General features: G+C 36.4%; 1 protein-coding gene across 1 annotated transcript; it reads right to left on the bottom strand.

Annotated features, from left to right (window-relative positions):
* Window positions 1–186: 186 nt before the first annotated feature.
* On the bottom strand, window positions 187–27,912 carry LOC123526536 (general transcription factor IIH subunit 2-like). Its single transcript, XM_045305727.2, has 13 exons — window positions 27,795–27,912; window positions 23,294–23,408; window positions 22,234–22,320; window positions 21,804–21,909; window positions 20,325–20,430; window positions 18,731–18,821; window positions 15,734–15,821; window positions 14,243–14,319; window positions 12,228–12,319; window positions 10,764–10,867; window positions 7,099–7,207; window positions 2,257–2,296; window positions 187–754 (listed from the first exon to the last, which is right to left on the bottom strand). The coding sequence occupies exons 1-13, from the start codon at window positions 27,848–27,850 to the stop codon at window positions 623–625; spliced, it is 1,203 nt and encodes a 400-aa protein (XP_045161662.1). The 5' UTR covers window positions 27,851–27,912; the 3' UTR covers window positions 187–622.

The following is a 27,912-nucleotide window of genomic DNA, read 5'->3' as shown; positions in this document are numbered from 1 at the left end:
TTATTTCACCATGGGCGGGTACCTGGGTAGAACCACCAACCTTTCTGGATGGCTTCTCCACATGAAGAATTTAATGCTTCTAGTGAGGCTCAAACCAACACCGATGAGGGGCAAGTGATTCGAAGTCAGTGACCTTAACCATTCAACCACAGAGGCCCCCACAAAGCAAGAGAAAGAAACAATATATTGTACATTTTGTAGTTATCTTTAATCGAGTATTTCAATAAACAAATCATACCAAATGCCATCTTTGATCAAACAATTATGTACTCAAATTCCCTTCTCCTGAGAAAACAGTGTCTACGTGTAGCTTAATAGTGTAAAACACAATAGCTGCACAGAAATTTGAATCCCACAATGGCATTGTAACTCCGCCCCTCTCTTACTGGAACATCTGTTTCAGTGATCATGAACACTAAAAGCTTGCTGCTGCACAATTCTGTTTGACTGCACAACTCATATCGTCCGACATACCTTAAGACTTTTGTAATTCTATGAGGATACTGCTTTTGCTCTTTTTATTTTGCTTAATTACTTTTCCACATTATCTAGATTTTTGTATTTCTATAGAACTATTTCAACTTGTAGAGAATTTACGCAACAAGATTTTCCATATATCACACTAAGTGAAGACAGCTTCTGCAGTCTGCGTTTTACGAGAGCTTGCACAACCAGGACATGAGTGAAGAGTTTCATGCACAAATATATCACAGTCTATACAGAATATACGCTTGCATTTTCGACACTGGTACACCTGAAAATAAGTTAAATATTTGAAATAAATTTCACAGTGTTATGTCATTATTCCTCGACCATGTCACTCTTTACCGAAATAAAAAGACAAATTGACAACCAGAAATGGAAGATTGAAAATTGCTGGAACCCAACTTCAGGCAGTGAAGAATGTGCAAGCTAGAAACCAGTGTTTTTTGTCTTGCTGTTAGTATGACCCCAAAACGAATAATGTGTTTCACCACTATACAAATACAGTCACCAAATTTACCACCTATGTTTCTTCAAGCAGTCAATTAAAATTACAAATCTTCACTCAATTTAAGGACTTTTAAAGCATTTTTATGAGTCAGTAGAAAATGTTAGTACATGTACTTTCCAGGACTTGCTGGTATTAAGAACGAAAATCAAATAAAGCACTTTTAAATAAGACTATGCCAACCCTGATAGATGACCTAAATTTGAAGGAACTGACCACCCAAGGAACATTCCTGTTCAGTTAAAATTGACTTAATAGTGGTCTGGAAGGAGTCCATCCTTAAAGAAATTGTGGACAAATGACGAACAGACAGCAGACATCCATTTTCCTAAAATCTCACTACAAGCCCGTAATGCTCAAGTGAGCAGAAGGAACAATTCACATGGACACTATGGGGAATTACATGATCTACAAACTCTAAACCAAAATAAATTTATGAATAATATGGGATAAAACTGAAGCAACTTTTGCTGTAAATCTAAAATATAGCCTATCATATAGCTACATAGTTGTATCCTGAAACTACATAGATTTAAGCACAATCACTTTCTGATTATCTGGAACACTTCAAGAAACTGACACTTCTTATTTTCCTTAGTGTTTGTAATTACAGCATATCTATCAGTATTGTCAACTACATAATAACTTTCACTAGTCGTATGTTAGGCTATGTATAAATTTTATATCTTATCATGGTAGGAAGTTTATTTCAAAATATAACTTTTGTTTAGAGATTATTTTGATCACGTGATTCCCCACAGTGATGGAAATGTGCATTATGGCTGACTAAGACAGCATGGAAATACTATAACCATCCATTCACAATAAATGTGGCTGAAATTGCCTCATCAATATTATTTTTGAGACAACCAAATCAAAACGTTTTGAAAATGTAATTAGTTCCTATTATTACTCTACGAGATCCTAAGAGTGATGTATATATATCAATCATCATTATGGTATTGTCTTACATTTGAAGAAAAATCAAAGAAAATTGTTACTAAATTTTCAACCATTTAATATTGAATGTATTGTATCCAGTACAGAAATATGGTGTATGGTGCAAATGGGAATCACTATCGGAAGAGACGAATAGAAATACAATAACATCTCTTGTTATATTTATAAACATAAGCGATGCAACTATTACTGGTATTTAAACCAAGCATTAAAAGATAATTCAATGACACCTTATCAAAACTTGAATTTTCATTGACGTTAATCAAATAAAGAAAAAAAAAACATTTATTATTATAAGTACTTACTGTTTGGTCCTGTATTTGAATCTGACATGCAAAGCAGTATCTGAAGTTTAAATATAACATTGATAACTATTAACCTTATTCAATCTAAAATTGGCAGAATTTAACCCTTACCAATCTAAATTTCTATAATGAACTTGTCCATCTTTCAATTTGGACAGTACCATTAACTGTTTAAAGGGGTGCATACCAGAAAAATACTGACTGAATGGCAACAGTGCAGGTCATGATCAGACTGCATGGATGTGCAGGCTGATCATGATCTGCACTGGTCGCAAAGGCAAAATCAATACAATACAATACAAAAAATACAAATTTTATCTAAGTCGGTGCATATATATAAACAAGAAAAACATTAGCTATGTATAGCTATTTACCGACAATTGTGACCAGTATGACAAGGGTAAACAACTTGAACAGAAACTTGCATGTAAGTTTCGAGAGTAATTATTCATGAAAGAAAACTGATAACAAAAATCAACTGTTGCATAAAGACTGCCTTTAAACTTTACAAATTATTTTGGCTTAACTGTACACAAATTAAATTAAACAAGAGGACCATGATGGTCCTGAATCGCTCACCTCTTCCCACATGACCCAGTTTTGAGTATGACGTCGTTTTTTCTATTTTTAACTCACCTGTCACTTTGTGACAAGGTGAGCTTTTGTGATCCTGCAGCGTCCGTGCGTAAACTTTTGCTTGTGACCACTCTAGAGGTCACATTTTTCATGGGATCTTTATGAAAATTGGTCAAAATGTTCATCTTGATGATATCTAGGTCAAGTTCGAAACTGGGTCACGTGCAGTCAAAAACTAGGTCAGTAGGTCTAAAAATAGACAAGAAACGCAGCAATGCCACGAAACCAGGTTTTCAACACTTTTCATAAGAATAAAAAAGTATACTGAATCACAGTGCACCACTTTAAAGCACAACCCTAACCCTAACCCTATTTTAGTAACAATGACCTTGACCTTGATCCAGAAACCCCAAAATCAATCCCAAGCTACAACTTTATATAAGTTTTCTAAACACCAGTTTCATCATGATAGCTCATTCCTAAGTTAAGTTATTGACCGGAAACCCTTTTTCTATTTTAAGTAACAGTGACCTTGACCTTGACCCCAGAAACCCCAAAATCAATCCCAGCCTTTGTCTTGATATAAGCTACATACATACCAAGTTTTATTCAAATACCTTTACCGAAACAAGTTATTGACCGGAAACACCAGTTTGACGCCGCCCGCCCATCCGCCCGCCCGACCAACGACATACCCCAATCTAATAACTCAGGTTTTCGTTTACCTGGTTAAAAAACCTTGTGACCTCTCTAGAGGCCATATTTTTCATGAGATCTTCATGAAAATTGGTCAGAATGTTCACCTTGGTAATATCTAGGTCAAGTTCGAAACTGGGTCACGTGGGGTCAAAAACTAGGTCAGTAGGTCTAAAAATAGAAAAACCTTGTGACCTCTCTAGAGGCCATATTTCTCAATGGATCTTCATGAAAATTGGTCAGAATGTTCACCTTGATGATATCTATGTCAAGTTCGAAACTGGGTCACGTGCGGTCAAAAACTAGGTCAGTAGGTCTAACAAGAGGGCCAAGATGGCCCTAGGTCGCTCACCTGAAAAACACACCACAATACACCATAACAGTGTAAACATGTTTGACCTACTGATTTCATGGAAAAAAATATTCTGACCAATTATCATTAAAATGGGAGCAAAAACAAGTATTTTCTTTGATTTGACCTAGTGACCTAGTTTTTGACCCCAGATGACCCATATTCAAACTTGACCTAGATTTCATCAAGGCTATCATTCTGACCAAATTTCACGAAGATCAATTGAAAAATACAGCCTCTATCGCATACACAAGGTTTTTCTTTGATTTGACCTAGTGACCTAGTTTTTGAACCCAGATGACCCATATTCGAACTTGACCTAGATTTTATCAGGGCTATCATTCAGACAAAATTTCATGAAGATCAGTTGAAAAATACAGCCTCTATCACATACACAAGGTTTTTCTTTGATTTAACCTAGTGACCTACTTTTTGACTACAGATGACCCATATTCAAATTCTACCTAGATTTCATCAAGGCAATCATTCTGACACTTTCATGAAGATCAAATGAAAAATACAGCCTCTATTGCATACACAAGGTTTTTCTTTGATTTGACCTAGTGACCTACTTTTGGATCCCAGATGACCAATAATCAAACTCAACCTAGATTTTATCAAGGCAATCATTCTGACTAAATTTCATAAAGATCAATTAAAAATACAGCCTCTATATCACGTGCAGTCAATAACTAGGTCAGTTGATCTAAAAATAAAAAACCTTGTGACCTCTCTAGAGGCCATATTTTTCAAGAGATCTTCATGAAAATTGATCAGAATGTTCATCTTGATGATATCTAGGTCAAGTTCGAAACTGGGTCATGTGCGGTCAAAAACTAGATCAGTAGGTCTAAAAATAGAAAAACCTTGTGACGTCTCTAGAGGCCATATTTCTCAATGGATCTTCATGAAAATTGGTGAGAGTGTTCAGCTTGATGATATCTAGGTCAAGTTCATAACTGGGTCACGTGCGGTCAAAAACTAGGTCAGTAGGTTGAAAAATAGAAAAACCTTGTGACCTCTCCAGAGGCCATATTTTTCAGGAGATCTTCATGAAAATTGGTGAGAATGTTCACCTTGGTCATATCTAGGTCAAGTTCAAAAGTGGGTCACGTGCCTTCATAAACTAGGTCAGTAGGTCTAAAAATAGAAAAACCTTGTGACCTCTCTAGAGGCCATATTTCTCAATGGATCTTCATGAAAATTGGTGAGAGTGTTCAGCTTGATGATATCTAGGTCAAGTTCGAAACTGGATCATGTGCGGTCAAAATCTAGGTCAGTAGGTTGAAAAATAGAAAAACCTTGTGACCTCTCTAGAGGCCATATTTTTCATGAGATCTTCATGAAAATTGGTGAGAATGTTCACCTTGATGATATCTAGGTCAAGTAAAAAAGTGGGTCACATGCCTTCAAAAACTAGGTCATTAGGTCAAATAATAGAAAAACCTTGTGACCTCTCTAGAGCTCATATTTTCAATGGATCTTGTTGAAAATTGGTTAGAATTTTTTATTTTGATGATATCTAGGTCAAATGTGCTCAAAAACTAGGTCACTATGTCAAATAATAGAAATAACGACATCATACTCAGTTCAACACTGGGTCATGTGGGGATAGGTGAGCGATTCAGGACCATCATGGTCCTCTTGTTTGACATAGTGACCTAGTTTTTGAGCTCATGTGACCCAGTTTTGAACTTGACCTAGATATTAAGAAGATAAAAATTCTGACCAATTTTCATGAAAATCCATTGAAAAATATGGTCTCTAGAGAGGTCACAAGGTTTTTCTATTATTTGACCTATTGACCTAGTTTTCGAAGGTACGTGACCCTGTTTTGAACTTTACCTAGATATCATCAAGGTGAACATTCTCACTAATTTTCATGAAGATCTCATGAAAAATATGGCCTCTAGAGAGGTCACAAGGTTTTTCTATTTTTATACCTACTGGCCTAGTTTTTGACCGCATGTGACCCAGTTTCGAAACTGACCTAGATATCATCAAGGTGAACATTCTGACCAATTTTCATGAAGATCCATTTAAAAATATGGCCTCTAGAGAGGTCAAAAGATTTTAATAATTTTAGACTTACCGACCTAGTTTTTGACCGCAGTTGACCCAGTTTCAAACATGACCTAGATATCATCAAGATGAACATTCAGACCAATTTTCATACAGATCCCATGAAAATTATGGCCTTTAGAGAGGTCGCAAGGTTTTTCTATTATTTGACCTACTGACCTAGTTTTTGAAGGCATGTGACCCACTTTCGAACTTGACCTAGACATCATCAAGATGAACATTCAGACCAACTTTCATACAGATCCAATGAAAAATATGGCCTCTAGAGAGGTCACAAGGTTTTTCTATTATTTGACCTACTGACCTAGTTTTTGAAGGCACGTGACCCACTTTCGAACTTGACCTAGATATCATTAAGGTGAACATTCTGACCAATTTTCGTGAAGATCTCATGAAATATATGGCCTCTAGAGAGGTTACAAGGTTTTTCTATTTTTAGACCTACTGACCTAGTTTTTGACCGCATGTGACCAAGTTTCGAACTTGACCTAGATATCATCAAGATGAACATTCAGACCAACTTTCATACAGATCCCATGAAAAATTTGGCCTTTAGAGAGGTCACAATTTTTTTCTATTATTTGACCTACTGACCTAGTTTTTGATGGCATGTGACCCAGTTTCGAACTTGACCTAGTTATCATCAAGGTGAACATTCTGACCAATTTTTATGAAGATCTTGTGAAATATATGGCCTCTAGAGAGGTCACAAGGTTTTTCTATTTTTAGACCTACTGACCTAGTTTTTGATGGCACGTGACCCAGTTTCGAACTTGACCTAGATATCATCAAGGTGAACATTCTGACCAATTTTCATGAAGATCTTGTGAAATATATGGCCTCTAGAGAGGTCTCAAGGTTTTTCTATTTTTAGACCTACTGACCTAGTTTTTAAAGGCACGTGACCCAGTTTCGAACTTGACCTAGATATCATCAAGATGAACATTCTGACCAACTTTCATAAAGATCCCATGAAAAATGTGACCTCTAGAGTGGTCACAAGCAAAAGTTTACAGAGGCACGCACGCACAGACGGACGACGGACGATGGACACCGCGCGATCACAAAAGCTCACCTTGTCACTTTGTGACAGGTGAGCTAAAAAGAGATCAATAAAATGTAATAAATATATATACATGTTTTGCCCAGGATCAAAGTCTGTGACTGGAATTTCTTGTGACTGATCTAGCGGAAACAGATGATGGTAAGACCGAGCAAGATGCGGAGCTGATACCAGTGTTAAACCTGAAATATACAGACAGAAATGAGCTAAAACAAGATACAGACACTGGAAAGAGCTAAAACATGCTGATACCAGTGTTAGACCTGTAAGACACAGACAGGAACAAGCTTAATATATTGACACCATTGTTAGACCTGCAATAAATGGACAGGAACAAGCTAAAACTAGAAGGTGGTTTTGTCACAAAAACATATGTCTTCCCACTATGTATTCTAAGGATGGAAGAGGGGCATGTTTGTTGGTATGCAGAGCGAAAGTCAAAACATAAGTTGCAGTTGGTTTTAACGGATTTAATACTGTACATGAAGGTGAAGGCAGTTTCGTCGAAATCTGTCCAACAGTTTGACCTGTGAAACCCAGACAAAATTTTTCTATTTTTAACTCTGGTGGCCATTTTGTGCAGCAAAGCGTAACATGTCAGTGATATGTACAACCAGGCTTAGTTCTGATCACTCCAGTGAAGTTTCAATGAAATCTGTCCAGCAGTTTGACCTGTGAAAGCCGGACAAGATTTTTCTATTTTGTTTAGCTCTGGTGGCCATTTTGTGCAACATGCACAACTAGGGTTAGTACTGATCACTCCTGTGAAGTTTCGTCAAAATCCAGCCAACATACCGGACAAGATTTTTCTATCTTTAGCTCTGGCGGCTATTTTGTGCAGCGAAGGGGAACATGTTGGCAATATGCACAACAAGGCTTTGTACTGATCACTCCTGTGAAGTTTTGTCGAAATCCGGCCAGCAGTTTGACCTGTGAAAGCCGGACAAGCTCTTTCTATTTTAAGCTCTTGCGGCCATTTTGTGCAGCAAAGCAGAACATTCCGGCGATATGCACAACTAGGCTTGGTACTGATCACTCCTGTTAAGTTTCATCGAAATCTGACCAGCAGTTTGACCTATGAAAGCCAGACAAGCTTAATGCGGACAGACGGACGGACAGACTGACAGTGAAGGCAAAAACGATATGTCTCCCCCACCTATGGGGGAGACATAAATAGCTTACACCAGTGTTAGACCTGTAACATGTAGACAGGGAAGAGCTAACTATGCTGGTACTAGTGTTATAAGATACGGACTGGAACAAGGTAAATATGCTGGGACTTGTAATATGTAGACAGGAAAGAGCTAACTATGCTGGTACATGTACTAGTGTTACACCAGTAAGATACAGATTGGAACATGGTAAATATTAGTGATGTTCCGATTGTCACCGACAATCGATTGTCGATCATTTAATGAGTCGAAATCGCCGACATCGATTATGAACTTGCATAATCGATTATTTGACACTTATGCTTGTTTTAAGCCTATTCGGGAGTTAGTGTCTTTTTGGTGGTATTTCCTCTTTAGGTTCATCTCTTTTTCACTCTTCAAAACGGAGGTAAAGCATACTGCATTCGATCAAAATAATAATGCAATCAAAACTATATTCCCCTATACCACCAGTGTGGAAGTAGTTTAAATTCTACAAGATATGTGAAGATGCAGCAGTGAAAGAAAATTAAAAAATGGGGACTGTTGTTTGCCGATGATGCCGAAAAGACCGCATATAACGGTACCCCTCCCACATTCGTAATGTAGGTTGATTTACTTCATAGTTTCAATCAGCATTGTGCTTGTAGATATTTTTAATATGCAGCTGTAAATGTGTGATTTTATAAACAAGAAACAGTTATAAATAGAAAATTAGAAATAAACAATTGGAGGGCATTGAAGTTTGAACCAATAATAAAATGTACAAATAGGGACAAAAATAGCATTTTTATTGAGGTGTGTTAGGTCTGACAGCATGGTCAGTTTCTCAGGCAGTGCTGATAGTCCCACAAACGTTTGGGTGCAAATCATATAAAAATGCCACATTTTACCTCAATAAATAAAAGATACTTTTTAATTAGCCACATTGATAGTGCATACAAGGGCTAAAACTTCACACACAAATTATATTACTCCTGCTAAATATATGCTGATACAGTTAGTCAAGTGAGCTAATGTTTGATACGTAACAGAAGGTTCAGTGTTAAAGTCCGATTATTTTCCGATTAATCGCTCGGAAGGCCTTCCGATTATATCCGATTAATCGATTATCATAATGCTGTCCGATTATCATCACTAGTAAATATACTGGTACCAGTGTTACACCTTTAATATACAGACAGGAACAAGCCAAATATCCTGGTATAAGTGTAACAGTAATGAGCCCATAATATGTAGCAAAATAAGAAGTACTAATACAAGTTTTAGCATGAAAATAAATTTTAATGTGAGTGGTTATGGAAACTATTTAAGTAACTCCAAAACATCAATATCATAACAGTAGCAGAACCAAATTTCCACATTAAAGTACTGGAAAAATCAAAGAAACATGTCCATGTCCAAATCTAAATGCATGAACTCCTCAAACAGCCTATCAGCCTCTGATCAGCCTGTCATAGCTATTATTATAAGAGATATGCTCCACATGAACTTCAAATTATTTTTAATTCAGAGATAATAATATCCCAAACAGTGATTTTGTCGCTGAATACGATCATTGTTTGGAGTTCATATGCAAGGCATTATACCACGAGCATGACCCAAAGTAATGTAACAGCATCTCAACAACTAACAATGATCTTATTCAAGAGAAAATCGCTGTTCGAGATATATCATTTTGATTCTAATATGACATCAAGGATTATTATCTACATCCTTGGCAACATCACCAAAATATTGCCTGTTTTATGCGGTTTTCAGGCTAGAATGCACTTTACTTGTACGCACTTCTTGCTAGGATTGTAAAAGGCAGGGTGTGCTCGTTACAATCATTTAAATAAATTGTATCAATAATTATTCATTAAAGAAAAAAGAAAAAACGGGGGTGTGGGGGCAGTAGCCCCCATAAGAATAAATGTGGAATGTTTATTGAACGTGCATACCGGTAAAGTGCAGGTGTCCCGGTTTTCTTTTTACAATGTTTGACACTATGACGTAATAACTATGACATACAAATAAAATCTGTAAAAAGATCCTTATAAAGCAAAGAATGCAACCAAGAATAACAGCAGACTCGGTTTGATTTAGTCTGTTCATGAGAGGTAATGAAATGTGCAACACCTCTCACGCCCCCTAGCACTGGCTTAAGTGGAACTCTATTACACATATGTTGAATGGACTCCATGATCCCATATTACCAGAAAATATAACAACACTGAATCCAAGTACGGGGAGACTTTTACAGCCGCCACACGGCACTTTAAGATTGCTGTTGTGATAGTTAATAAAATCTGTAAAAAGATCCCTTGGAAGTAAAGAATGCAACCAAAAATAACAGCAGACTCGGTTTGATAGAGTTTGTTCATGAGAGGTAATGAAATGTGCAAACACTGATTCTGGGGCATAACAATATCTGTTTCAGTCTTCTCTGTTTATTAGGAAAACAAATCTGGTCTGGTTAGAAAACTGTTTAGAAACTCCTGAAAAATTTTGTTTTTGTTCTTGACTACTTGTCAAAGGATACTTTGCTTAATGAAATGTCAAAAATATACATGTAATGACATTAATCAAACCAAATGATACATACCACAAGCCTTGCACTCCACAGGTAGTTCACAATATTTACTCTTACACTGTGGACAGAAATACCCTGTTGTACTGAAACCTTCAACTGATTTACTGTCAAGATGACTGAAAAACAGAATTAACAGAAAAATTCTGAAAATATTTTGTTAGATCTACATTGTTATGTGCTTATAAATGTTTCAAAGTAAGATCTGCCCAAACACCCAGACCTGCTCCACCTAATGTTAAGAAATAGAACGGACCCCTCTTCAAATGTATGGCCTCACTTGATATCAAACAAGACCTGTCCATAAAACAGAATGCTCAACTAATTACCAACCTCTAAGTTGCAAAATGGCTATATCTTGGCAAGGCTTATTAAATGAATTATTTTATTACAATTTATTACAAAATAAAAATGTTATTATTGCAATTGTAACAACTTGCAGGCAAAACTTCAACCAAATTTTCAAAGTCAATTAAGAGTCATAATTTTAACTAATCAAGCAAGATTTATCTAACTTGGGTTTGATGAGAAGGACATCTTGTGTGAAGTTTCAAACATTACTGAGATACAACTTGACAGGCAGTTGTACACAAAATTTCAACCAAAATTTCTAAGCTGAAAAAGTGTCATATTTTACATTAAATAATAAAAAGTTATCAAACTTGGTTATTTAAGTACATCTGATGAATGGGAAGCATTGTGTGAAGTTTCAGTCCAATATAATTATGTAGTTATTACTGAGATACAACTTGATAGGTAGTTGTACACAAAACGTGAACCAAATAACTAGAAAAAGGGCCATCATTTGTATTAAATTCAACCAAGAGTTATCTACATTGGGTCTGATGACTAGGAAGCCTTGTGTTTCATTCTTATACATGCAATGGTCACTGATATATGAAGTTGTGTGCAAAACTTTAACCAAGGTGTGACAACACCAACGGCAATGGTAATGCTGACACTTGGGTGAGCAGAATAGCTCTCACCATCTTTTGAATAGTCGAGCTAATAATGTGGTATCTTTTTGTTTTTATTGGGTTTAACATCACATCAACATAATTATAGATCATATGGCAACTTTCCAGCTTCAGACCATGGATGAAGACCCCAGGTGCCAATCCAGCCATTATTTCTGACACAAGTGGGCACCTTGGAAGGACACTGACCTTCCATAAGCCAGCTGGACAACTTCCTCAAATGAAAGAATTTCTACACCCCAGAATAATGAAGGCAAGCAAATTGAAGTTAGCAGCCTTAACCACCCGGTCCTGATAGAATATGGAGAGGACTATTATCAGGAGGGTAAAATAATGTAATTTATATTATGTTCAACCAAAGGAAATATGTTAAACTACCATATAAACATCACTGGTTTATCACCAGAAATGAGGATACAGAAAATCCAATCTGACTAAAGGAAATTCTGCGTTCATCTGAATGTCCATAATTCATTCCAGTCTATTCAACTAAACAACTTACCACATACACATAGATGGTTTATCACCAGATCTGTCTCCACCTAGATGGTGATGTGGAAATCCCATTCTGATCAGGGAGGATTCTGTATTCATCTGAAAAAATATGACTATAGGTAAGCTGTAATCTTGACATTATCAAAAGTTATAATACAGCTGACTGTCTTTGTAAGCTGTCTAGTAAGAGCTTGTGCTTTTTATACTGTGGCTTTAAAGGCACTTGCCTCCAGATCAACGCAAGAATATCATAATTTTGAAAACATACGAAAACATCTGTGGCGTATTTAGGATCATAAAACAATGTTGATACTGTGAAATAATTTAATTTTCTGGGCACAAAATTCCGTGATTTTTGCAAGAAGGGCTATTTTGTGGGGATAAAAATTCTTATACTTCGGCCTTTGAACATAAAATGAATTGGAATTTTACCTGTTTGTTTCCATTTCATTTTGTGGATTGACAACCATAAAATCCACAAAAATTAGTCCCCAACAAAAATTAACTAGAAGGTGTTTTTGTTACAAAAACATATGTCTCCCCGCTATGTATACCTTTAGCTCTGGTGGCCATTTTGTGCAGTGAAGCAGAACGTGTTGGTGATATGCACAACTAGGCTTGGTTCTGATCACTCCTGTGAAGTTTCGTCAAAATCTGTCCAGCAGTTTGACCTGTGAAAGCGGACAAGATTTTTCTATTTTTAGCTCTGGTGGCTATTTTGTGCATCGAAGCGGAACATGCCAGAGATATGCACAACTAGGCTTGGTACTGATCACTCCTGTGAAGTTTCGTCGAAATCCAGCCAGCAATTTGACCTGTGAAAGCCGGACAAGATTTTTTCTATCTTTAGCTCTGGTGGCCATTTTGTGCAGCGAAGCAGAATGTGTCAGTGATATGCACAACTAGGCTTGGTACTGATCACTCCTGTGAAGTTTCATCGAAATCTGGCCAGCAGTTTGACCTGTGAAAGCTGGACAAGATTTTTCTATTTTAAGCTCTTGCGGCCATTTTGTGCAGCAAAGTGGAATGTGCCGAAGATATGCTCAACTAGGCTTGGTACTGATCACTCCTGTGAAGTTTCATCGAAATCCGACCAGCAGTTTGACCTGTGAAAGCCGGACAAGCTTAATGCGGACAGAGGGACAGACATGGGGAGACATAATAATTTCAAAGTATTTAAAATAATAAAACAATGTGACTATATGACGAACATGATAATAAAATATGGCTAAATTAATACTGTATTACAGGAAATACTAACTCAATGTGACACACGCTTTTGTTAGTTTACTACATATTTTACTTACTTAATGTGATTATAAATAAGGCATGGGTCTCATAGAATTACTTAGTTTCGACATTCCAACAAATAGAGGCATTTTCTCTAGAAATCTGGAGGTGTGCCCCTTTAACATTTTCGAGGCAGACAGAAACCAAAATGCTGGCATTCAAGCAGGAAAGAATGACTTAAAATTAAAACAGTTTAATTCATGTATGAAAAATATAGATACATTAAAGTGGCATTATGCACATCTAACTGCACATAGTGTGTTTTTGGTGAAAGTTTTATAAAAGCAATTTTCTGTTGCTAAGCATTTAAATGTGTTAAATTAATGATAATGCTGCATAAGTATTCGAAGTGATGCTTCAGCAAGAAAGAAATCAGACTAATAAAATAATAGTTCTTTTCTGCAATCTTCTATGCAGTGATCTCCCTTACTTATAAATAGAGATTTCTGAAGTTAAAGGGAAGCAAATCCTGCATGCAGTTTGACTTTTCTTAAACAAAATGAGAAAAGTCATATTTGGAAACTTACCATTTCATACTGGTAACAGGAAAAGTTTGGTATATTGGGTTAAAACCTATAATTTCCTCCACACTTTTTATTTTACACACACATCAATTTCAGCTAGATTTTTACTTGAAAAATGTGCATAATTCCACTTCAATTAACACTGTTCATAAGCAAAGAATGCCCCTGCCTATTTTTGTAATTTTATGTATGAATAAATGTATCTCACCATGGCTGGCGGAGGACTTGTATGTTGATTTAACAGATCTTTAAAATGACTTTCATCTAATATCACAGTGTATTTACCTACAAAATATACCACAAAACAATATTAAAATAAACCCAATATAAAACTGAATTTGCAAAAAGCATCAATATGATAATTTCAGCACAATTTACACACCAATTCTGTAGTTTTTGTTTTGACTCCAACTTCTAGCAGTTATGTTTCTTTATTCTGACTTTATAACCATAAACAAGAGCTGTCGGAGGACAGCAACGCTCGACTATTCAACTGCCTTGTCGATTGAATGAATACGAAGTCGAAAAAGGGGCACAATTTAGTAAAAAAGCAAAATAGGGTTATGGAAACTGCATAGTGCTTATCAGCTCATGACAGTGGACAAGTGTGTTTAGTTTCAATCCATTCCCATTAGTGGGTACTGAGATACCAGCTTACATTTAAGAATTTAACCAAAAACTCCTAAGTTGAAAAAGGGGCATAATTTTGTAAAATGCAAAGTTCAGTTACTGACCCTTTACACTGCATGTCATATCATGACAGTGAACAAGTGTGTGAAGTTTCAATGCATTCCCATTAGTGAGTACTGAGATACCAGCTTCCATACAAAACCTTAACCCAAAATTTCTAAGTCGAAAAAAGGGGCATAATTTTGTAAAAAAGCAAAATAGAGTTATGGAACCTGTGCAATGTAAGTCAGTTTATCACAGTAATTAAGTGTGTGAAGTTTCAATCCATTCCAACAAGTGGTTACTGAGATACCAGCTTACTCACAAAACCTTAACCAAAAATTTCTAAGTCAAAAAAGGGGCATAATTTTGTAAAAAAGCAAAATAGAGTTATGGAACCTGTGCAATGTAAGTCAGCTTATCACAGTGAATAAGTGTGTGAAGTTTCAATCCATTCCCGCAAGTGGTTGCTGAGATACCAGCTTACATACAAAAACTTAACCAAATCGGGACGCGGACCCCAATGCGGACGTCGACGCATGGGCGAGTCCAATAGCTCTACTATTTTATGAATAGTTGAGCTAAAAAGGAATGTCTCATTCATAGAAATAACCGGATCCCGTGAATGTTAAATTTTTGTAAGAGACTTTTTTCATCTTTTAAATAAACAAGGACTGGACTGAATCTTATAAAAGTGAGTTTGGAGGCCAGTCTCAAAACTTTAAGCAAATGATTGGTTGTTTCCAAACACAAATTTGAAATTGACCAATGACAAGGCTGCATTCTGTGACTGGTCTCAAAACTTACAGTTTAATGAGCTTAGACCAAAGTCTTTACATAGAAAGAGCAGATGCAGTGGTTCAGTGGTAACAGTTGACTCTGAATCTTGAAGTTGTGAGTTCAAGCCCAACTAATATTACTAACAGCCTTCTTGAGGAGTTCCTCATATGGGTTACCAGAGGCAACAATAAATAAGTTACCAAACAAAGAAATTTATATAGATTCTAGCAAAGCCTTATACATATCATACCATTTGTATCTGAACACAGCTTCTTACAGATTCTGACCTCAGCCGCCAGGCCAATCATTGAACATCTTATATGTGTCTCTTTTAGCAACTGAAAATATAAAAGTGACGATTGCATTAAGTAAAACATTCTTTGAAAATATTCATTTTTCAAGGTTTTATGAATACATGTATATTACAAATTCTACTGTAAAAGTTTTCTATCTACAGTACAAAAATACTCATTAACACCAGAGTAAGAATATATATTGTGTCATAGCAGTCAAGATATATATGTCTTGTTCATGTCTAATGCATAAAATATCAAATACTAATACATGTATTAAGAATATAGCATAAGGTAAGAATAAATTAATACTAATTCACCTGAATGACACCTCACTGCACAAAATAGTACATGCTATTGTTCTGTTTGGTATTGGAAAACAGCACACATAAAAATATGATATTGCCAAACTACTAACAAGAGGGTCATGATGACCCTGGATCGCTCACCTGAGTAATATGAGCTACATGTTTCAAATGTCAAACTGATGATAAAATATTAAGAAAGTCAGTAGGTCACATTCATGGTCAATGAAATTCAGTTTTACGATTTGTGTGCAAAACTGTGTAAGTCATCAATATTTCAAGGCTGTGTCTTAAAAAACAAGAAAGTAGGTCAGCAGGTCAAGGTCACAATCAAGTGACATCATATTACTTGGGGTCATCAAGTAATTATAATTAAATAGTCTTGGAAATAGGATCAGATGATTTTTAAAGTATTTTTCCTATATAACTCACATAATAACTAAGTGACCCCAGGGCTGGGCCTCTTTTAACCCCAGGGGCATAATTTGAACAATTTTGGTAGAGGACTACTAGACAATGCATCATACCAAATATCAAAAGCCTAGGTGGTATGGTTTCTGACAAGAAGGTTTTTAAAGATTTTTCCTATGTAAGTCTATATAAAACTTGGGACCCCCAGGGGTACAATTTGAACAATTTTGGTTGAAGACCATAAGACAATGCTACAAACCAAATATCAATGGTCTAAGGGTTGTGGTTTCAGACAAGAAGATTTTTAAACTTTTTTTCCTATATAAGTCTATGTAAAACTTGTGACCCCAGGGCGGGGCCATATTTGACCCTAGGGGGATAATTTGAACAATCTTGGTAGAGGATCACTAGATGATGCTTCATACCAAATATCAAAGTCCTAGGCCATGTGGTTTTGTACAAGAAGATTTTCAAAGTTTTCCCTATATAACTCTATATAAACCATGTGACCCCCGGGGCGGGGCCATATTTGACCCTAGGGGGAAAATTTGAACAATCTTGGTAGAGGACCACTAGATGATGCAACACACCAAATATCAAAGCCCTAGGCCATGTGGTTTTGTACAAGAAGATTTTCAAAGTTTTCCCTATATAACTCTATATAAACCATGTGACCCCCGGGGCGGGGCCATATTTGACCGTAGGGGGATTATTTGAATAATTTTGGTAGAGGACCACTAGATGATGCTACATACCAAATATCAAAGCCCTAGGCCATGTGGTTTTGTACAAGAAGATTTTCAAAGTTTTCCCTATATAAGTCTATATGAACCATGTGACCCCCGGGGTGGGGCCATATTTGACCCTAGGGGGATAATTTAAACAATTTTGGTAGAGGACCACTAGGTGATGCTACAAACCAGATATCAAAGCCCTAGGCCCTGTAGTTTTGAACAAGAAGATTTTTAAAGTTTTTCCTTTCGGTTGCCATGGCAACCAGAGTTCTGCATGGAATTCAATTCTTTGAACAATTTTGAAAGGGGGCCACCCAAGGATCACTCCTGTGAAGTTTGGTGTAATTCTGCCCTGTGGTTTTCAAGAAGAAGATTTTTTTAGGAAATGTTGACGGGTGGACGCCGGACGACTCACGACGGACATTGAGCGGTCACAATAACTCACCATGAGCCTTTGGCTCAGGTGAGCTAAAAAAATAACCATTCAAACTAGTTATTGACTTACTAGCTTTGGTCAATATGCCCTTTTCTTGTATCTTCGTGCCCCCTACTTATTCCCCCATTTAAATCCCAAAATTAGGCAAAATACATTCAAAACTGTATATATGATATTGAAGATAAGCCTTTTATCTTTATCATGCAAACTTTTTTGTTTGGATATCCTAAACAGTCATTGTGAAATCTCAAGATGTTTCCTCCATGTGTGTAACCTAAGTCACGGCTGCCATTTTCCTATATCATCGTGCCACTTGTGTTATTTGGGTCGCTTATGTCATTCAAGCATGGAAATTTTCCCCTTCGATGAAATTAGGTTAGGAGAATTGGCAATGACCTTGGAATGAAACTTTCAGAAGTTTTGGAAATGAAAATTTGGATATTTTAAAAATAATTGCATTGTACTTGGTTTCTTTGTAAGCAGCTACACATTTTTAATGATAGATATTTAATTAATGTGGATTAAAGGCAAATTACATGTTTTTTATGCATTTTGCCTTCTTTGTTTACGAAATACCATGTCCTTATTTTGTAAACACAATTTAGTGACGTCAGAACTTTTGCATGAACTAGCAGCCATGTAAATGACCGAGGCACGAAGATATAGGAAGGCACGAAGATACAGGAATTGGGGATATTACTTTTCTTGCACTTATTGCATTATATTGTATGGTATATTATCAAATTACTTATTTAAACCCTACTGCAATATAACAGTATACTTTCTATAAACAACTTGGCAGTCAATATTCACAATTGTTTGCCTGCGGTCTGAAGGACCAAGGGCTAATAGTTTTGGACTGTATGGGCTGCAAGTCAGTCAATAAGTGTATTATTACAAGCCAAAAGATTTTTTCCACTCTATTATTTGGCCAAGCCTGGTCAATAATAGAAACTATGCACTGGCTGTTAATATATTAAGGAATCATGTAATAAATTGGTTTAATAAACTTGACAAACACACATTCCATGTATATATGAATATACACTGAAAGAATATTGCACTAACCTTCAAAGTCTCCAGAATATCTCCAGGATCGCATGTTGTTAAACTTCCAAACAACACTAGTACTTCTCTACTTGCATGACTTGGCATATGTCTACAAACAATGTGCAGAAAGTTTTGTAAAAAGCAGCATACTGATCTTCTGTACATTTTGCTTGAAATTCTGTATTAATCTCTTCTCATAAAACTCTGGGCAATTTCAAATTTTCGAAATTCAAAAGGAAGATACTGTCTTGAAATGCACAGGAAAGAATCTAGTGCCACCACTAAAAGGTTTGTACACTGATTTCAGAAGTGGAAGGTCATGGGTTCAACTCCTGCTGCACTCTCCAAATAAAAATACTAACAGTCTTTCAGATGTGACTGTAAAGCGAGGTTCCGTGTAGAGTGCTTTAAACCCTGCATTGTTACTGAATCATAGGAAGCTTCTTGCAATATTCTCCAAACCCTAAAATGATTAACTTCAGGCTGAGTTGCCCAAAGGAGCAAATATAGTGGCAACTATAAATAAACTTATATATAACTGCATAGCAGGGGCGTAGGGACGATTTGAGCATTGGGGCGGCAGAGGTGAGTTTGGGGGTGTTCCCCTCCTAATGAACGGGATCCGGGGCTAGATAGCTAGACTAAGAGTATATGGTGCAATCTGGCGACTTTTGGACTGCTCAGTATCTGTTGAAAATACTGGTTTTTTTCCGAGTTTTCATCCCTACTTACAGTTTACTATGTTTAAACACTGTAATGGCGATACAATGTTAGATAAGACAATGTCTTGCCAGGGTAAAACCAGTAATGTCCTAAGTAGGGGATCGAGCACAAGACCCTGACATAAAGGGGTTATCCAATCCTTATGGCATTTTAGTCATTAAATGGCATTATAAAGGTAAAACGCAATTCACTGTATTCTTTGAATCATTAAGGGTTGAATGAACGGAGTTCAGGGTTCTTTTTACCAAATGATCGATTTGGAAATGCAAAATTGCGAGGCTGATTGGCCTTTTATATTTTGATGTAGAAGCTGTAATACTTGTTAATTTAACTAGATCTGTAAAGTCTATGAGGATTTTTCTATATTTTTTACGTTCAATTTCATCATTATGATTAATTAAATTAATGTATTGCCTATAATCCGAGTCTGCGGGGCATGAAAATACAACGTCCTAGGTCATTGCGGATTATCGATTTTGTACAATACCCTGTCACCAAGGTGATCTAGCAAGGTGTCAGCAATATGACAAGATTCTGTGTACACACCAGTCGCCGATGTACTTCATGAGAAATGGAAGACCGCTGTATTTATTTTCAATTTTATTTTCTAGCCTTTTCAAAAATTTACGAGTTCGGCACTTCGCCGCTCTTTGAAATATTGGGGTGGCGGGTGCCGCCCCTGCCGCCCCAGCTCCTACGCCCTTGCGTAGAACAGTCCAGATAACAGTTCAATGGCCAGTAAGCCTACAAGTCAGGCTAAGTTCAGCTGATATTAAACTGTTATGTCTGGATATTCTAAAGATACATGTACAGGAAAATGATTTTCAATCAATAAGACATATCCTTGTAATGAACAAAATTTCTCTAAGTACTGGTTAACAAAGTGTACCTGAGAGTTTGCATAGCCAGTTCAAGTGAGTTCTGTAATGATGGCTCTCCCTGACAGGTTCTCTCCTTTAATTTCTGAAGAGCTGTTATATGACGTCTTGGATTGCCTAATGCACAGGAAACACAAAATGATGACATTCAATTTTTTAAGATATGACAGGTAAAGGAGTTAGATTTAACAGCACATCAAAGGCAGACATGCACATTTTTAGGGCAGCATGATAACATTTGGAAAGGGCAAGGACGGGTGCTAGCTGCATCGCTTTAGAAATAATACTAGGTATGTACAGTGTATTATGTTGAAAATAATGAAACCAGTCTTACAAAATTGTTCATATCTGATGCAGTGGTCATACGACCAGATAAAACTGACACCGGCAAGTAAAATGTTTTATAATGAACAGAAACAAGAGGGCCAAGATGGCCCTAGGTTGCTCACCTGAGAAACACACCATAACACACCATAACAGTGTAAACATTTTTGACCTAGTGATTTCATGGAAAAATATATTCTGACCAATTATCATTGGAGCAAAAAATCTTGAGCATAAATAAGTATTTTCTTTGATTTGACCTAGTGACCTACTTTTTGACCCCAGATGACCCATATTCAAACTCGACTGAGATTTCATCAAGGCTATCATTCTGACCAAATTTCATGAAGATTAATTGAAAAATACAGCCTCAATCACATACACAAGTTTTTTCTTTGATTTGATCTAGTGACCTAGTTTTTGACCCCAGATGACCCCTTTTCGAAATCCGCCTAGATATCATCAAGGTAATCATTCTGACCAAAATTCATGAAGATTAATTGAAAAATACAGCCTCGATCGCATACACAAGGTTTTTTAATTATTCTGACCAAAATTCATGAAGATTAATTGAAAAATACAGCCTCTATCGCATACACAAGGTTTTTCTTTGATTTGACCTAGTGACCTAGTTTTTGACCCTAGATGACCCCTTTTCAAACTCCGCCTAGATAACATCAAGGTAATCTTTCTGACTAAAATTCATGAAGATTAATTGAAAAATACAGCCTCTATCGCATACACAAGGTTTTTCTTTGATTTGACCTAGTGACCTAGTTTTTGACCCCAGATGACCCATTTTCGAACTTGGCCTAGATATCATCAAGGTAATCATTAGGACCAAATTTCATGAAGATCAGTTGAAAAATACAGCCTCTATTGCATACACAAGCTAAATGTTGACAGACGACAGATGCCGGACATCGAAGGATCAAAAAAACTCACATTGCTCAGGTGAGCTAAAAAATAGTTCCTATGTCATCTTTACTTTATGTGGATTGGAAACAAAAGATTAAAACTGAACATGTAATAGTTCCAGCCAATGGGTAGCAAAATACCTGCTGATATGTCTGGTACCGTTGAAGTTTAAATAAGTTCAAGTATACATACAAAGGAAAACCGTATGCAGCAAGGTTCTGTATCTTTATAACAAAAGGGAACCATACCTCCAAGTTCAGTAACTTTTTCGGCCCTTTTGTTCTTTGTCACTATAATACCAAGCTGGCTTATAGGGTTCTGGTCAAAATATTCTTCTATAAAATGTTCCAATAACTAAAAGAAAATAAAAATCAACATTTCATGAAAGTTTATCACTTGCTTTAAATGTCCGATTCTGTTTAGAGAGAGATACAGTTTTCTTTTTCATAAAACTGATCATAAATTTATACAACTTTCCTTAGTTAATTAAGGAACAAAAACTCAGTGTTCTCCAAAGTTTACCTGGACTAAAAAACTTGATTTGTCCTTGTTTATTCTAACTCAGGTCTTTTATTCCGGTTTGACAAATACCAAGATATTTTCTTCCCAGGAATCACAGGCCTGGACAACATCACTGCTTAAATAAAAAACCTTTGTAGATTAACATAAACAACAAACCTTTAAAGAGCAAACAAGCCTTGTTGGTTTCAGGTCCTGATCATCCATCGAAACTGACATGTCAATGATGATAAACATGTGCCTCATCTGAAAAGAATGCAGAACAACTTATTATCACAATCTGAAAAAAAACCTGATAAAAGTCATCTGTAAAGTCTTTAAAGGGATTCATCTCAAGATTTATGCAGATTTTAAGACATTGAAACCCCATTCAAAACTTGCTGAATAGTTAAATGGGTAAATTATTTGTGTTCATTGGAGGACTAACTTTGGTTCGTTTCATGGCTGTGCCAATCAATGGAATCATATCTTAACTAACAAACAAAAGTCTTATATAGTTACTTTATCTTTAAACTTTGAAATGCACAAATTATAGTCCTTACAAAATACCAATGAAGCTAAATTATTTCACAGTGTGTCAAATTTTAAAACATTTAAGCCTCATTTCAAAAGTTGTCAGATAGTAAGGAGGCATGCATCCAGATTAATTTCAAATTTCAGGGTATCAAAACAAACCAAAAGAAGGGCAAAATGCAGTGCATTAACATAATTGAGCCACGCCATGAGAAAACCAACATAGTGGGTTTGCGACCAGCATGAATCCAGACCAGCCTGCGCATCCGTGCAGTCTGGTCAGGATCCATGCTGTTCGCTTTCAAAGCCTACTGCAATTAGAGAAACTGTTAGCAAACAGCATGGATCCTGACCAGACTGCGCGGATGCGCAGGCTGGTCTGGATCCATGCTGGTCGCAAAGCCACTATGTTGATTTTCTCATGGCGCGGCTCATATCTGGTCTTTAACAACACTAAAAGGATCTTAATGCATGTTAAAGCAAGTTTGAGTGTACTTTGCTTTTTCTTAATTTACAACCTTTTGACCAAAATCTGGGAAAACGCCAAATAAATGCTTCCTCTTGCAAAGCTTAAGTGCCTGTCCCTCCCCCTCCCATGTTCATATTTATACCTATGATCAATTGAGAAAGTCTCAGGCAAAATGTTGCAGACATGTATAAAAGTCCTCAACCTTGCTTCCCGACATATTTTGGTATTCATCCTTACCATTCCCAGCCTAACATTTGTGATTTTTTCAAGCAATTTTCTTCTTTTAGCTTTGTGCAACATGTCATTAATGCTTGGCTGTAGAGAACCTTCATCATCCTCCTGCAATGCTTCCCTGTAAATAACAAAAAATAACTCAACAATTAAAACTTTATGCTTAAGGTAGCTGACCCATAACGACAACTGGCTACTTCTGTATTATTACACATTCTCATACACTATTGTGGCATCCTTCTGCTGTAACAGAAACAATAACCTGAAGCCACATGCGGAGAATATGAAATGAAAAGAAAATGCCAATTTTCATTATAAATCAGTACCATAACTGGATGTACACTGTAAATGAATAAAGACAAAATATTTCCTAACAACTACCCCCTGCTCAATTTTACCAATTTTAAATACACATCACAACTTAACAAAACTTCACATACTTTTTTGCCATGGTAATACCAAAACAATGATGTACTGGTTTCCCAGTAGTTTCAGGACCGAAATCACTATTTTTTGCCAGTAACTTTCAAACAAAACATAGTAGAGACATAAAATGTTCACAGAAGAAAGCTTGGTTCTTCGTTAACACCATGCAGAATTCGTATTACACTTGTGTTCATAACACAAATGTAGATGAGGCCTCAAATGGGGCAATTAATTCCATTAATATCTCAATTAGTCCGAGCAGTTTTCCGGACCTTTCATTGTAAAAGGTGTAACCTTTCTGTAAAAGCAAAAATTTCCGATTTCGTTATTTATTCTAAGGCCTGATGATGACTGAAAAGTAAATGTCAAGAATTTAACAGATGCTAGACTTATAAAATGCGCATTACAGTTATGTCTAATTACATTTGACTGACGTTTGTAACGTCACACTAAAATGACAGAGCGTATTTAGCGGACTGGTAATATAAGAATCTTTAATATAATTAACAACTTTAAAAAAAAAAGAACAAGACCGGTCTCAAAATTGGTAGTCTAACGCCCTAACAACTCGGGCATGGACACTGCTGCTAAAGATTTGATTGATAGACAGTATCGTTGGCAAATCCCTGTCTATTTTGGTTCCTATTTTTAATCTATAATTTAATGCTGTAGTATAGAGAATAGGTCGATTTTTTCTGACTTTCGTTTTATTCTATTACTATCGGAATGTTTTTACTGTATCGTCTGTAAATGGGAGCATCAATTAATTGATGTTTACCCTCAAGGGGCCCCAATTTCTGCGCATGCGCACTATAACTGGAATTCCCCTGTAGTTGACAATCTCTTATGTAAACATTACATTGAAGTGAGTTAAAACAACCAAGATATTCAAATAATAAATAAGTTAGGTAATGCTGAGTTTTCGCTGCTATGTAAAGGCAACAAATGTCTAGATGATATGATATTGTTACCCAGATGCTTAACGACGGCAAAAGTCTATACAGCAAGATATGTAAAAGGTCCGGAAAACTACTTGGGTCCGGAAACTACTGGGAAACCAGTACTGGTACTGATGATAAACCCGAACAGAAAATGAGGTTTTTTATCTGTAAATTTATTATTTCTGCAAATTGTTATCAATGGTTGGTATCAAACTAAAGCTTAACATTTGCTGAAAACATTACGTAATTCAAATTTATATTTAGTAAGCAAACTCACAGGTAGTGAGGCCCTAAAAGGGGAATTTAAAATGGTGACTGTACGAACGTTGACTGATGATAAATTCGACCACTTTATCATTTACAAAATTTTCCTCATAGTATTATATTGAAATTTTCCCAAAAATGCTGCAACAGTCATTCCGGATCAGATAATGAAAAGTGACCCAATGTCAGGCCTTTATGTGTTGACAGTGAGCATGCGTAAAAAAACACCCTCTTCCCCAGTAATTTTGGATAAATATTTGTTATACAGATAAATGTAAGTCATTTATTTATACAGGATATTTACCAATTTTGTTTTTGTTTACACCAGAACTTTCGTGTTGTTAGTGGTTGCTATTAGATGGTCTGTTCAATGAAATAAATAATTGATTGCAATCGAATAATTCCAAGGTGGTCAACTTTATCATCTGTCCGGGTTTATCATCTAGTGTTATTTCTAGAGCTCAAAAAGGGCAGGGTGCTGCCAAAAAGGGGCAGGTTGCTGTCCGAAAGGGGCAGGGTGCCCTTTTAGATGTGAAAGTTACCATAGCAGTAGTTGCATTTCTAGATGTCTATAGTTAATACATGTATGTATTCCATTTATCTTTATTGCACACTTAAAAGAAATGTCACAGAATAAAGTGCTAAATCTTCCCAAAACTAGTAACAAAGTTTACAAAGGCTTTTTACTTACTTTATAGTTTAGGTTAAACCATTCAAGCCTTTCTCTTAAAAATGTCACCAAGAATGTCAACTTATTCATATGAATGTGAAATATTGGAGGGCCTTAATATAAGCTTAATCTTGAAACCAAGATCATGTTGTAAACAACATAGTTGTAGGCCTGTTTCAGGTCATATTGTAAACTGATAATTATCAAAAGTCCTAATGTATTTATCAGGTCTTTCATCAATATTTCATTAACAGAAAAGTGCCATTACAGTAAGGTTAAAGTTTACTAAATCGCATATCCAAAATATACTATCCGGATACTGGTACACTTTCGGAATGTTGTCTGAAAGTAGTTTTTACTTAGTTTAAATGACCCACTTGGGTAAACCAGAGATAGTTCCACATATTTTGATGTTTCTCATCATAAAAAATACACCGACTGTCAGCGTTTTTGAAGGAAATATGGAAAAATTGCATACGACATCGGGAGTAATAAGACTCGTGAACGGACATTCTAAACTTTCTTTTACTTTCGATAATCATTAAAATGTGTGCATTTTCTAGTTTAAATTACAGTAGAATCAAACTGCATAGATATATACTTGTTATACTAAACGACGGTCTAATTTAAATTTTGCCCAAAGAAATCTAGGGCACTTTTCACGTGCTCGGTAATCAGCTGGCCGCTTACGCACGCTTTTTTGACATTTCACAGGATCCATACTCTTTATCAATTTGTTTTAACACTTCATTGATTCTCATTACCTGTGTGCACTCGCCGTGACGTAATTTGCTGATCAAAAAATCGTCGAGGCATGTCAACAGGGAATTTGGCGGGATTTAGCATAAGATCAAAGGCAACACAGCGATTTTTTTTGCCATTTTGGGAAAGCGTCGGCGTCCGGACGATTTGGGAAAAATAGCGTCGTTTTCATCCTAATTGGGAATTTTGTGTAACATACAAAATTACAATAATCCCTTTCCTGGATCTAATTGAGTTACACTAGAGCTAGTGTTCTGATCATCACAACATGATACAGTGGCCTGACTCTGAGATAACAATGGTTGTTCTAAAGGCACACACTCTGGCACAAATTCAACCGGAGTTACACAAGAGTTCTCCTGACTCTGACATGAAAACGACACCGGTGTCGACGATTCAACGGACGTTTCCTCAGTCAGAACAGGCTGTGAAGATGCCCGTGAGAGTCTGAGTTCCACAAGGCTTTTGCAGCCAGCAAGCTTGGATTTTGTTAGCCTTTGAACATTATATTTGCTGTTGTGACTCATTGTTCGCACAGTTTGTCACTGGTTCTACAGAAAAAGATCGTGGAAACCGATTACCGAAAACAATACATGGTGCGATTGATTAAATTCACGCTTGTGATGACAGAGAACATGTTCTGAATTTTTATCGCGTATTTGCCCTTTGGTCAAAATTAGCAAACACTCGATTAAAATTCGGAACATATTTTCTATAATCGGCGAATTTCACGATGTCGGGACAGCAGCCGTTTCAAAAATGTTTGTAGGTCATTTTTGGGAATAATTTGGTCTGAAATTGGGAAAAATGGTCATTATTTTCAATTGGGAAAGGGTCCGTTTTACGGACCCTATTAAAGAAGGAAAAAAATCGCTGCAACAGGGCACATTTTACGGGCAGCGTGGCGGCAGTAAAAAAGGGCAGGGCGGGGCGCCCCGCTGCGTCGCTCTAGAAATAACACTATCATCAGTACCAGTAGGTCTCATAACTCTGCTTTTGTTTTAATGAAATTATGCCCCTTTTCATCCATTGCTATATTTTTCTCTTTTTTTTCTCTCCTCATGCAATGGTAACATAGTACAATAAACACAGTACAGTAAAATCTCCCGAGGATTTTCTAGGTGTCCGGTAAACCGGACGGCTAGAACACATGCTAGGCATCCAGTTACCGGATGGCTAGACACTTCAATACAGAACACTACTTTCACTCCATTGACATGATTGACTAAAGTCTATTTAGGGGAAGCATGTATTTATAAAATCGACTGCATTCTGTGTAGTCAAACGAATACGTCAATATCATAAATACATGACTCCCCTATATTCTCAGTCTCTGTATTAACCGGAGAACATTACTATCCGAAATGGGTCATGTTACATATCTTTGACAAATTTTACTCCGAATGTCAAAAACTGTTAAGATTTAGCGAGAAAATAAAACTACCATGTCTTTTCATATTCTGTTTCCCAACGATAACCCTTGTCATCTTCTTCCGTCATTTTAATGCAGTTTTTTCCTACCAGTTTCCGTCGCCGATGCTGTAAAAAGAGTAACCTCCCTT

Source organism: Mercenaria mercenaria, chromosome 14 (genome assembly GCF_021730395.1).
Source record: "Mercenaria mercenaria strain notata chromosome 14, MADL_Memer_1, whole genome shotgun sequence".
NCBI classification, from domain to species: Eukaryota; Metazoa; Mollusca; class Bivalvia; order Venerida; family Veneridae; genus Mercenaria; species Mercenaria mercenaria.
Note: the sequence above shows the minus strand (reverse complement) of the source record. Positions and strands in the feature narration are given on the sequence as shown.

Bases quoted from the DNA above. Each gene is read 5' to 3' on its own strand.
- LOC123526536 (XM_045305727.2), bottom strand. From the start codon at position 27,850: ATGACGGAAGAAGATGACAAGGGTTATCGTTGGGAAACAGAATATGAA. The intron at 20,431-21,803 runs GTATGGTTCCCT...CCTGTGCATTAG, and splicing joins AAAAGTTACTGAACTTGGAG to GCAATCCAAGACGTCATATA. The intron at 10,868-12,227 runs GTAAGTTGTTTA...TCTGTTTTTCAG, and splicing joins AAACCATCTATGTGTATGTG to TCATCTTGACAGTAAATCAG.